At 46.8% G+C, this 14,038-nt stretch overlaps 1 protein-coding gene across 8 annotated transcripts in view; it reads left to right on the top strand.

Moving 5' to 3' along the window:
• The window catches only part of PTPRO (protein tyrosine phosphatase receptor type O), a 463,930-nt gene that overhangs the window by 398,043 nt on the left and 51,849 nt on the right, over nucleotides 1-14,038 (top strand). For 7 of the 8 annotated variants that reach the window (XM_083180720.1, XM_083180719.1, XM_083180724.1 and 4 more), the window contains one exon: nucleotides 10,915-11,069. The exons of the other annotated variant lie outside the window; for it this stretch is intronic. In XM_083180720.1, coding sequence (XP_083036846.1) covers nucleotides 10,915-11,069 — 155 coding nt within the window. The remainder of the gene's footprint in view (nucleotides 1-10,914; nucleotides 11,070-14,038) is intronic. 8 annotated transcript variants of the gene reach the window in all.

Below are 14,038 nucleotides of genomic sequence, written 5' to 3'. Positions count from 1 at the left end.
CTTGGAAACATTTTCCCTTTCACAGGACTGACACCTGCTCACTTGCTGAACATCACCTTATTGCATTTTCCGTTTCCTTACATATGGTCTGATCCTCTGTTCTCTGTGCTTTCTGTGCTCGATGGTTGGTGTCTGAATGATCCCACTGTCGCTGCCGCCAAATGTGAGGGTACGAGTTCCTCAATCACTCAGACACCGAGCAGATGAAACCAAAATATGGTTTATTTTTATCACAGCACACGAAAGTAGATGAAGACAGGAAAAAGAGTCAAATGTAGCATATAAACGTTATCGGGTAGCAGTCCAATGGCAGTCCTTGTAGCAGCAGTTCCAAAGCACAAAACTATCACTTAATCCACACAGCAGTGATAGCATATAAGTCCACACGATACCTAGACAGAGCATAACCTCTTAGTCCAGGACAGTCCATCCATTCTCTCTCTCTTCCTGCAAACACCAACTTACATCCCAAAGGCACCCCTCTCCCCCTCCCTCAGGAATTCTTAACCCTTCCTATGCTGGGTGCAGTTGTATGAATATAACAGGGTCTCCTATTACCTGTCCAGGGGCTGATTAACTCACTCCCTTCATCTGGCTTTGAAGCTTGTGTATGTGAGGGATTTCACACCTTCATGTAAACAGATCTCTTCTCTGGAGACTGACCCTGGTGTTATCCATCCTTAGCCTCTTGTTATTTGGGGGGGAAGTGTATGTCTCTGCCACTACCTGTTGTCTCTGTTACTAAACAGCCTATAAAGAGGTCCTTTGATCCCTGAACCAAAAACTATACACAAACTGAACAGATTCTAATCTAAGCATTTGGTCGCTTCTAGCCGGACCATTTGTCTCCACATACACAGTTACAATATTTAAGTAATACGCATTTGGGAAGACTGCCATAATTAACTTCATAGTCACAATTCCCTTATTCATGATACCATCACAGTTTACTAAGAACATTACCTGGAGGCAGTGACGTAACCACGGGCAAATGGTCTCAATGGTATAATACAGACATACATTTCTGGTGGGATTATACAGCCTAATAATATGTGATCTGGAACTACACACACATATAGGGGGAATATAGACATAAAGAGGGTACAGACGGACTAAAATAGTACATTAATTACTACACCTAATAAAATATCATAATTACAGTCTTACGGTCAGTTTGCTAACCTGACAGCCTTCCTCCTGAGTAGGGGAGTCAGACCACTGTGAGAGGCCGAGAAAGGAGGTTAGAGAGAAGAGTTTGGAAGCATGCAAAGATGTTGGACTGTCAATAGTGGAGATGTCCAAAGATAGGAAGTGGGGGAGCCAGGCAGAGAAATCATCCAGAAATTGAGATTTGGGTAGTCCAGGTGGGCGATAAATGACAGCAACATGCATAGAAAAAGAGGGAAAAATCCTAATAGAGTAAACTTCAAATGATTTGAATGTGAGTGAAGGAACTGGTGGTAGAACTGAGTATGTGAAGGCTTGTGACAGTAATATCAGGGTTGCCGACCCTCCGGGAATTCCCGGGAGTCTCCCGAAAATCGGGTCCCCCTCCCGGCCCCCCGGAAGGGTGGGCAACCCTCCCGGAATCTGGGGGACCCACCTGAGCCCCCCGAATGGCGGCATGTAAATGCCGCAATCCGCGGGTCTCAGAGGAGGGGGCGGAGCTAAAATGGTACAATCGTGTCATTTTAGCCCTGCCTCCTCCATGGAGATCAGTCTTTTGTACTATTTCCCGTAATGGGGGTGGGGCTTAATGACGTCACAGTCAAGCCCCGCCCCCCGAGCGGGTAAGGAAAGTCTCCTCTCCGGGCTTCTCCCGGAGAGGAGCATTTAAAAGTCGGCAACCCTGAGTAATATACCTACCCCACCTCTTTTACTGTCATCAGGCCTTGGGGTCTGTGTGAAGTGAAGACCACCATGTGACAGTGCTGCAGGTGAGGCAGTGTCTGATTGTGTGAGCCATGTTTCTATAATAGCCAGCAGGTTGAGGTTGTGAGAGATGAAGAGGTCATGGATGGATTTGTTGCAAACAGAGCGTGCATTCAATAGGGCACATTTTATTAGGGTTAGTGGATGCTGGGAGGCATGTGATATTTGTGAGGTGAGCAGGTTTTCTATATGGCCTTGAACCGGTGGTTCGGACCTGGATTGTGTGATATGTCATCAGATAATAAGATTAAAAAGGAGAGATAGATAGTGGTGGAGGGTTGTGAATATTTTTTATGGTGGCCAGATGTGGATGTGAAAGTACATGTTGAGAGGTAAGTAAAAAGTTCATGTGTGTTAAGAAGTGGGGAGTGGAGTGTTGAAAGCTTTAGCTGTATTTATTATTAAAACCTTTCAGCTAATTACTTTGATTTTAAATTAATTAATTAATTAATTAATTGTGGCCAAGAAACAAGTAGTGGGATTACTTTTATCTGTCTGAGAACAGAATTAGGGGGGAAGGTAAGGCAGCAATTAGTGGGATTACTATTATCTGACGAGTCTGAGGACAGAATTAGGGGGGCAGAAAAGGCAACAAATAGTGATGGTATACGGCAGTACGGACGGTGTAATGGTTATATTACTGCCTCACAGCACTGAGGTCATGGGTTCTATCTAGGGAAGCCAATCCCGGGGCATTTTTTCAATCCCGGGATTCGGGATTGAAAAATGCTCAATCCCGGGATTCCGAGATTGGCTTTCCCAATAAAAAGACTGCCCCAAAATTACTCACATTTTGAGGGGTTGCTGGGTGGGGGACGGGTCGTCAATGCCGCTGGGTGCGGGCTGGCGTGTTGGCTGGGTGGGCGGGTGGATGCGCTGGCTGGTTGGGTAGGCGCGCGCTGGCTGGGCGGGCGAGCGGGTGGACGCGTTGGCTGTCTGGGTGGGTGCGCTGGCTGGGCGGGCGGGCGGTACGGCATTACAATGCCGGGCGCGACCTCTTCCTGCGCAGCGTGACCTCTGATCTCACGCTGAGAGGTCACGCTGCGCAGTGCTGCCGGGAGAAGTCGGGCAGCGTCTGAGCAATGCTCAGACGCTGCCCGGCATTAGACTGCGCGCATGCGCAGTCTAATCCCGAAATCCCGGGATTGGAAACTCCAATCCCGGGATTGAAATCCCGGCGTTTTGGGGACCAAATCCCGGGATCCCGCCGATCCCGATCCCGGGATTGGCCACCCTAGTTCTATCCCCACCATCTGTTATATATACAGGGCAGTACGGATGTTGTAATGGTTACATTGTTGCCTCACAGCACTGAGGTCATGGGTTCTATCCCCACCATGTGTTATATATACGGGGCAGTACGGACGGTGTAATGGTTACATTACTGCCTCACAGCACTGAGGTCATGGGTTCTATCCCCACCATGTGTTATATATACGGGGCAGTACGGATGGTGTAACAGTTACATTGTTGCCTCACAGCACTGAGGTCATGGGTTCTATCCCCACCATCTGTTATATATACGGGGCAGTACGGATGGTGTAATGGTTATATTACTGCCTCACAGCGCTGAGGTCATGGGTTCTATCCCCACCATGTGTTATATATACAGGGCAGTACGGATGGTGTAATGGTTACATTGTTGCCTCACAGCACTGAGGTCATGTGTTCTATCCCCACCATCTGTTATATATACAGGGCAGTACGGATGGTGTAATGGTTATATTACTGCCTCACAGCGCTGAGGTCATGGGTTCTATCCCCACCATGTGTTATATATATGGGGCAGTACGGATGGTGTAACGGTTACATTACTGCCTCACAGCACTAAGGTCATGGGTTCTATCCCCACCATGTGTTATATATACAGGGCAGTATGGATGGTGTAATGGTTAGCATTACTGCCTCACAGCGCTGAGGTCATGGATTCTATTCCCACCATGTGTTATATATACAGGGCAGTACGGATGGTGTAATGGTTACATTACTGCCTCACAGCACTGAGGTCATGGGTTCTATTCCCACCATGTGTTATATATACGGGGCAGTACGGATGGTGTAATGGTTACATAACTGCCTCACAGCACTGAGGTCATGGGTTCTATCCCCACCATGTGTTATATATACGGGGCAGTACGGATGGTGTAATGGTTACATTACTGCCTCACAGCACTAAGGTCATGGGTTCTATCCCCACCATGTGTTATATATACGGGGCAGTACGGACGGTGTAATGGTTATATTACTGCCTCACAGCACTGAGGTAATGGGTTCTATCCCCACCATGTGTTATATATACAGGGCAGTACGGATGGTGTAATGGTTATATTACTGCCTCACAGCACTGAGGTCATGGGTTCTATCCCCACCATGTGTTATATATATACGGGGCAGTACGGACGGTGTAATGGTTATATTACTGCCTCACAGCACTGAGGTAATGGGTTCTATTCCCACCATGTGTTATATATACGGGACAGTACGGACGGTGTATTGGTTATATTACTGCCTCACAGCACTGAGGTAATGGGTTCTATCCCCACCATGTGTTATATATACAGGGCAGTACGGATGGTGTAATGGTTATATTACTGCCTCACAGCACTGAGGTAATGGGTTCTATTCCCACCATGTGTTATATATACGGGGCAGTACGGATGGTGTAATGGTTAGCATTACTGCATCACAGCGCTGAGGTCATGGGTTCTTTCCCCACCATGTGTTATATATACAGGCAGTACGGATGGTGTAATGGTTATATTACTGCCTCACAGCACTGAGGTCATGGGTTCTATTACCACCATGTGTTATATATACAGGGCAGTACGGACGGTGTAATGGTTACATTACTGCCTCACAGCACTGAGGTCATGGGTTCTATCCCCACCATGTGTTATATATACGGGGCAGTACAGACGGTGTAATGGTTATATTACTGCCTCACAGCACTGAGGTCATGGGTTCTATCTAACCATGTGTTATATATACGGGGCAGTGCGGACGGTGTAATGGTTAGCATTACTGCCTCACAGCCCTGAGGTCATGGGTTCTATCCCCACCATGTGTTATATATACGGGGCAGTACGGACGGTGTAATGGTTACATTACTGCCTCACATCACTGAGGTCATGGGTTCTATCCCCGCCATGTGTTATATATACGGGGCAGTACGGACGGTGTAATGGGTAGCATTATTGCCTCACAGCGCTGAGGTCATGGGTTCTATCCCCACCATGTGTTATATATACGGGGCAGTACGGATGGTGTAATGGTTAGCCTTACTGCCTCACAGCGCTGAGGTCATGGGTTCTATCCCCACCATGTGTCATATATACGGGGCAGTACGGACGGTGTAATGGTTACATATACGTTGCAGTACGGATGGTGTAATGGTTACATTACTGCCTCACAGCACTGAGGTCATGGGTTCTATCCCCATCATGTGTTATATATACGGGGCAGTGCGGACGGTGTAATGGTTAGCATTACTGCCTACAGAGCTGAGGTCATGGGTTCTATCCCCACCATGTGTTATATATACGGGGCAGTACGGATAGTGTAATGGTTACAGTACTGCCTCACAGCGCTGAGGTCATGGGTTCTATCCCCACCATGTGTTATATATACGGGGCAGTACGGATGGTGTAATGGTTACATTACTGCCTCACAGCACTGAGGTCATGGGTTCTATTCCCACCATGTGTTATATATACGGGGCAGTACGGACGGTGTAATGGTTAGCATTACTGCCTACAGAGCTGAGGTCATGGGTTCTATCCCCACCATGTGTTATATATACGGGGCAGTACGGACGGTGTAATGGTTAGCATTACTGCCTCACAGCGCTGAGGTCATGGGTTCTATCCCCACCATGTGTTATATATACGGGGCAGTACGGATGGTGTAATGGTTACATTACTGCCTCACAGCACTGAGGTCATGGGTTCTTTCCCCACCATGTGTTATATATACGGGGCAGTACGGATGGTGTAATGGTTAGTATTACTGCGTCAGAGCACTGAGGTCATGGGTTCTATTCCCACCATGTGTTATATATACGGGGCAGTACGGATGGTGTAATGGTTAGCATTACTGCCTCACAGCGCTGAGGTCATGGGTTCTATCCCCACCATGTGTTATATATACGGGGCAGTACGGATGGTGTAATGGTTACATTACTGCCTCACAGCGCTGAGGTCATGGGTTCTATCCCCACCATGTGTTATATATACGGGGCAGTACGGATGGTGTAATGGTTACATTACTGCCTCACAGCACTGAGGTCATGGGTTCTTTCCCCACCATGTGTTATATATACGGGGCAGTACGGATGGTGTAATGGTTATAGCATTACTGCCTCACAGCACAGAGGTCATGGGTTCTATCCCCACCATGTGTTATATATACGGGGCAGTACGGATGGTGTAATGGTTAGCATTACTGCCTCACGGCACTGAGGTCATGGGTTCTATCCCCACCATGTGTTATATATACAGGCAGTACGGATGGTGTAATGGTTATATTACTGCCTCACAGCACTGAGGTCATGGGTTCTATTACCACCATGTGTTATATTAGTGTTCATTCTAGCACCCGCTATCTTTGAAAACCCATGCAGTTCCTGTTCCTTGCCTGGGGTGTCGCTGTCTGCTGTGGTGTTTCTAGCACAGGTCTGGTTTGCATATCAGTGCTGATATACAGGCCACGCTATTCTCAAAGCACTACAGCAGACAGCGACACCCCAGGCAGGGAAGAGGAACTGCATGGGTTTTCAAAGATAGCGGGTGCTAGAATGAACACTATTATATATATACAGGGCAGTACGGACGGTGTAATGGTTACATTACTGCCTCACAGCACTGAGGTCATGGGTTCTATCCCCACCATGTGTTATATATACGGGGCAGTACAGACGGTGTAATGGTTATATTACTGCCTCACAGCACTGAGGTCATGGGTTCTATCTCACCATGTGTTATATATACGGGGCAGTGCGGACGGTGTAATGGTTAGCATTACTGCCTCACAGCCCTGAGGTCATGGGTTCTATCCCCACCATGTGTTATATATACGGGGCAGTACGGACGGTGTAATGGTTACACTACTGCCTCACATCACTGAGGTCATGGGTTCTATCCCCACCATGTGTTATATATACGGGGCAGTACGGACGGTGTAATGGGTAGCATCATTGCCTCACAGCGCTGAGGTCATGGGTTCTATCCCCACCATGTGTTATATATACGGGGCAGTACGGATGGTGTAATGGTTAGCCTTACTGCCTCACAGCGCTGAGGTCATGGGTTCTATCACCACCATGTGTTATATATACGGGGCAGTACGGACGGTGTAATGGTTACATATACGTTGCAGTACGGATGGTGTAATGGTTACATTACTGCCTCACAGCACTGAGGTCATGGGTTCTATCCCCATCATGTGTTATATATACGGGGCAGTGCGGACGGTGTAATGGTTAGCATTACTGCCTACAGAGCTGAGGTCATGGGTTCTATCCCCACCATGTGTTATATATACGGGGCAGTACGGATAGTGTAATGGTTACAGTACTGCCTCACAGCGCTGAGGTCATGGGTTCTATCCCCACCATGTGTTATATATACGGGGCAGTACGGATGGTGTAATGGTTACATTACTGCCTCACAGCACTGAGGTCATGGGTTCTATTCCCACCATGTGTTATATATACGGGGCAGTACGGACGGTGTAATGGTTACATTACTGCCTCACGGTGCTAAGGTCATGGGTTCTATTCCCACCATGTGTTATATATACGGGGCAGTACGGATGGTGTAATGGTTACATTACTGCCTCACAGCACTGAGGTCATGGGTTCTATCCCCACCATGTGTTATATATACGGGGCAGTACGGACGGTGTAATGGTTACATTACTGCCTCACGGTGCTAAGGTCATGGGTTCTATTCCCACCATGTGTTATATATACGGGGCAGTACGGATGGTGTAATGGTTACATTACTGCCTCACAGCACTGAGGTCATGGGTTCTATTCCCACCATGTGTTATATATACGGGGCAGTACGGACGGTGTAATGGTTAGCATTACTGCCTACAGAGCTGAGGTCATGGGTTCTATCCCCACCATGTGTTATATATACGGGGCAGTACGGACGGTGTAATGGTTAGCATTACTGCCTCACAGCGCTGAGGTCATGGGTTCTATCCCCACCATGTGTTATATATACGGGGCAGTACGGATGGTGTAATGGTTACATTACTGCCTCACAGCACTGAGGTCATGGGTTCTTTCCCCACCATGTGTTATATATACGGGGCAGTACGGATGGTGTAATGGTTAGTATTACTGCGTCAGAGCACTGAGGTCATGGGTTCTATTCCCACCATGTGTTATATATACGGGGCAGTACGGATGGTGTAATGGTTAGTATTACTGCGTCACAGCACTGAGGTCATGGGTTCTATTCCCACCATTGGTTATATATACGGGGCAGTACGGACGTTGTAATGGTTAGCATTACTGCCTCACAGCGCTGAGGTCATGGGTTCTATCCCCACCATGTGTTATATATACGGGGCAGTACGGACGGTGTAATGGTTACATTACTGCCTCACAGCACTGAGGTCATGGGTTCTATCCTCACCATGTGTTATATATACGGAGCAGTACGGATGGTGTAATGGTTAGCATTACTGCCTCACAGCACTGAGGTCATGGGTTCTATCCCCACCATGTGTTATATATACGGGCAGTACGGACGGTGTAATGGTTAGCATTACTGCCTCACAGCACTGAGGTCATGGGTTCTATTCCCACCATGTGTTATATATACGGGGCAGTACGGACGGTGTAATGGTTAGTATTGCTGCCTCACAGCACTGAGGTCATGGGTTCTATCCCCACCATGTGTTATATATACAGGGCAGTATGGATGGTGTAATGGTTACATTACTGCCTCACAGCACTGAGGTCATGGGTTCTATTCCTACCATGTGTTATATATACGGGGCCGCACGGATGGTGTAATAGAAATGGTGTGTGCCAGCGCTTGCTGTTTCAATATTTCACTACACGGTCCTCTTAATTCAATATTTAATAAAAAATAAACATATAAATATACAATTACACATTTAATATGAAAAATAAAAATATTTTAAAAATGATATATCTCGTATTTGTGAATCATTTTGTATTATATTCAATCACTTTTAGGTATGATTTCATTAATTAGTCCTGTAATTAAGGGGATGTGTTAGAAGCTGATGAATATGTTACCATCCAGTGTCTCTGGTCGGAATTTGTAGCCAGAATTCTTGTGACAGCGATAGTTTCAAAGGCTCAGGACTCCCGTGCGACGATCCTCCTTTCTTTGGATGAATTCAGGAAAGTGCTGTAACCCATAGATAGTATCCAAGTTTTTTGCATAAGGGACGTCTAGGGAAGATGAACTCGGTCACTTTTCATAAAGGATGAAGTCAGCCAGTTTGAATGAGCTCAACGCGTTTCCCCAGAACCTCCGGATTCCTCAAGGAGCTGAAGTTTCCGGGGAAACGCGTTGAGCTCAAATTGGCTGACGTCATCCTTTATGAAAAGTGACTGAGTTCAGTTAGTAAGGTGAGGCAGTTAGTATGCGGTTACTATCTGATGAGCCTGAGGACAGAATTCGGGGGCAGGTGAGGCAGTTAGTATGGGGTTACTATCTGATGAGCCTGAGGACAGAATTCGGGGGGCAGGTGAGGCAGTTAGTATGGGGTTACTATCTGATGAGCCTGAGGACAGAATTCGGGGGCAGATGAGGCAGTTAGTATGGGGTTACTATCTGATGAGCCTGAGGACAGAATTCGGGGGCAGGTGAGGCAGTTAGTATGGGGTTACTATCTGATGAGCCTGAGGACAGAATTCGGGGGCAGGTGAGGCAGTTAGTATGGGGTTACTATCTGATAAGCCTGAGGACAGAATTTGGGGGCAGGTGAGGCAGTTATTATGGGGTTACTATCTGATGAGCCTGAGGACAGAATTTGGGGGCAGGTGAGGCAGTTAGTATGGGGTTACTATCTGTGCCTGAGGACAGAATTCGGGGGGCAGGTGAGGCAGTTAGTATGGGGTTACTATCTGATGAGCCTGAGGACAGAATTCGGGGGCAAGTGAGGCAGTTAGTATGGGGTTACTATCTGATGAGCCTGAGGACAGAATTCGGGGGCAGGTGAGGCAGTTAGTATGGGGTTACTATCTGATGAGCCTGAGGACAGAATTCGGGGGCAGGTGAGGCAGTTAGTATGGGGTTACTATCTGATGAGCCTGAGGACAGAATTCGGGGGGCAGGTGAGGCAGTTAGTATGGGGTTACTATCTGATGAGCCTGAGGACAGAATTCGGGGGCAGGTGAGGCAGTTAGTATGGGGTTACTATCTGATGAGCCTGAGGACAGAATTCGGGGGCAGGTGAGGCAGTTAGTATGGGGTTACTATCTGTGCCTGAGGACAGAATTAGTGGGCGTCGACCATCAAATGATTTCTCAGTTTCATTTCTGTCGGTGTCCACGGAATTGGGGGTGAGTGCTGACGTCACCAGCCCACCCCTGGCAGACATCAGCTCGCCTGCACTCCCGGGGAACAGCCAGCTTTTTTTATGGGGGCACATACGGCCTCAGTCACACATGGATAAAACACAGGAGTTAATTAGTAAATTTACCCCAAGGGTTGCTTAATACTGTACATTAATTACAGTAATACAATATATTCTATTAGGCGGAGGGGAGAAAGTCAGCGGAATATGTCATTTAGGTCTATAAATGAAAAATTAATAAAAATAATTTTAAAAAACTAGAAATAGAAGTCATCGTTTCTAGATTCATTTTCTGTTATTTTAAAGACAATTAAAATCCCATTTGTCTCCAATTTGGACGAGGAAAGATATTTATCTGCGCTTTACTATCAAATGTACATTACGTAATGAAAATTCTACATGTTGTCTTTTAATCAGGCTGACGACGTGCAACATATTATGCATTTCAACTTCACGGCGTGGCCTGACCACGGGGTCCCAGCTGCCAGCGCAGCGGAAAGCATTCTCCAGTTTGTATATATGGTGAGACAGAAAGCATCCAAAGCCAAGGGGCCTATAACAGTGCACTGCAGGTAAACACAGCACCACAATGTTCCTGACCTTATTATTATGTATATGGGGCCACAAGGGTCCTGCAGCACCTAACAATACATAAATGCGAAAACAAGAAAATGATGCCTGGACATCTAAATAACTATAAGGGTGACACAGACCTTGGTTTAGGTAAAATCACATAAGGAGTGAGGGCCCTGCTTGTGAGAGCTTACATTGTAAAGAGGAGAGAGGGACAGACGGACAGGAGTGACACAGGTGGAGTAGAAATGAAGCCCCGAGATGCTCAGTTAATATTTGCTAGACGCAGCTGCAGCAGATCTGGCCTATGAGAGAGATTATCTTCTGCGCTTATTAGGGCACTTGTCATCTGGAAGACGCTAAGAGAAGTTGTGTTGGATGTTCGTTAAGGACTTATTACACTAATGGTTGTACAAGTCTTGCCAGTTTGCTGGAGGACCACCTTTGCCCAAAAATACCCTCACATGCCAAATATGTCTGAAGGATTTAGGACATGTAGGCACTTTCTAAATCCCAAATACATTTACATTTGCCCCATAGTTTAGTTCTTTACTCTTCAGGACACGTCAGGGTTGGGTTACCACCTTTGTGTTGAGCGATCCTGGACAGTGACACGCCCCTGGACCTGTCTTATGTTTTGTTTTTTGTTTTCTATACATTTGCTTCAAATCTTTTCTTGATTTCACACACAGTAATGCCACATACACGTTACATCACACACTGTAATGCCCATTACACGTTATGCCACACACTTATGCCCATTATACATTATGGCACACAACATCCATATTATACCACATGCCATAGTGCCTATTACACATTATGCCAGGGCTAAACAATTTTTCATAAAAGGACAACAGTGACAGTGCGCACCAGAGGCCATAATGCCCATTATAAGTTATGCCAGGGCTCAACAATTTTTTAAAACTATGGATAACAGGGTCAGTACACGCCAATAATTTACACCGTTATGCCTGTTACATGTCACACACCCATTATATATTATACCACATGCCATAATGCCCATTACATGTTATGCGACACACCGTAATTCACACGCAACATGCTATAATGCCCATTACACGTTATACCAAACACTGTAAATCCCATTACACATTATGCCACACATCATGATACCCATTACACATTACTCAACACACTGTGATGCCCATTACACATTATGCCACACATCAAGATGCCCATTACACATTATGCCCCACACCGTGATGCTCCATTATACATATGCCACACACATGATGCCCATTATACATATGTCACATACCGTGATGCCCATTATACATATGCCCCACACCTCTATGCTCATTATACATATGCCACACACATGATGCCCATTATACATATGCCCCACTCCTCTATGCTCATTATACATATGCCACACACATGATGCTCATTATACATATGCCACACACATGATGCCCATTATACATATGTCACACACCGTGATGCCCATTATACATATGCCCCACACCTCGATGCTCATTATACATATGCCACACAAATGATGCCCATTATACATATGCCACATACTGTGATACTCCATTATACATATACCACACACCGTGATGTCCATTATACATATGCCCCACACTGTGATGCCCATCACACATATGCCACACACCGTGATGGCCATTATACATATGCCGCACACCGTGATGCCCATTATACATATGCCGCACACCATGATGCCCAATAATCATATGCCGCACACCGTGATGCCCATTATGCATATGCCGCACACCGTGATGCCCATTATACATATGCCACACACCGTGATGCCCATTATACATATGCCCCACTCCGTGATGGCCATTATACATATGCCGCACACCATGATGCCCAATAATCATATGCCGCACACCGTGATGCCCATTATGCATATGCCGCACACCGTGATGCCCATTATACATATGCCACACACCGTGATGGCCATTATACAGATGGGGCAGGTCCCATCTTGGCAGGGGATGGCGCTGGCGTCACCAGCCGCCATCCCCCGCCAGCGCCATGGCGATGGTGAGAAGGGGATGCGCGCGCACGAGAGGCGCGCGCGTCCCCTTCCGACGGCGCTTCCATCCGTTCCCCTGGGTCCCCGCCGGCTTGCCGGCGGTAACCCGGGGTCCCCGCGGCCTGCCCGCATCTCCCCCTAACCCCCCCTAACCCTGTCCATCTCCCTGAGGGTTTCCGTTGCGCGTGCGTGTCTCAGTGTATTCACTGGCGCGGCTGCTGGCGGGTCGCCAGCGCGGACGTTCTGGCGATCCGCCAGCCAGGATGGGACCTGCCCCATCTGTACATATGCCACACACCGTGATGCCCATTATACATATGCCACACACCGTGATGCCCATTATACATATGCCACACACCGTGATGTCCATTACACTGAGAGTGACTTGCCCCGGGACAATTTCACTTATGCGCATAAGAACTGCTGATACCAGTTCTTCCCCAATCCGGTAATTGTGATCTTACCCTCCCATACACACCTGGATATTTTAGCAAATTCTGCTGTTGTCAGGGAATACCCTGTGTGAAAACTTTGTCTGTTAATTTTTATGTAGTGTATGCACTGGAGATCTAAGTGGGATCCACCAGTTGTTATATGTATTAAAGTGTTGTTGAACGTACTTCACTATATTGAAAAATTTTCTTTTCATGGTACCATCACTACACATTTGATGGGAGGATTGCCAGATTTTGAACCAATCAGCGCCTGAACTAAGCTATGTATAAATTCTTGTTCTGCACTGTTGTTTTGTAAAGGTGCCCACAGACGCATCAATTATCGAATGCGTTTTGTACTTTTTAAGCACAAATTGCATCTTATGTACAATTATTGGATGGTGTTTATGTTCCCGGGAGCCCAATATTGTATGTCTAAAAAAGTACGTGCTGCACATCTGAAATTTAACATTACAAACATGGGTTCATCACATGCATCCAAGTGCAC

This window comes from Crinia signifera, chromosome 4 (genome assembly GCF_055691185.1).
Source record: "Crinia signifera chromosome 4, ASM5569118v1, whole genome shotgun sequence".
Classification (NCBI taxonomy): domain Eukaryota; kingdom Metazoa; phylum Chordata; class Amphibia; order Anura; family Myobatrachidae; genus Crinia; species Crinia signifera.
This window is presented reverse-complemented; position numbering and strand designations above follow the sequence as displayed.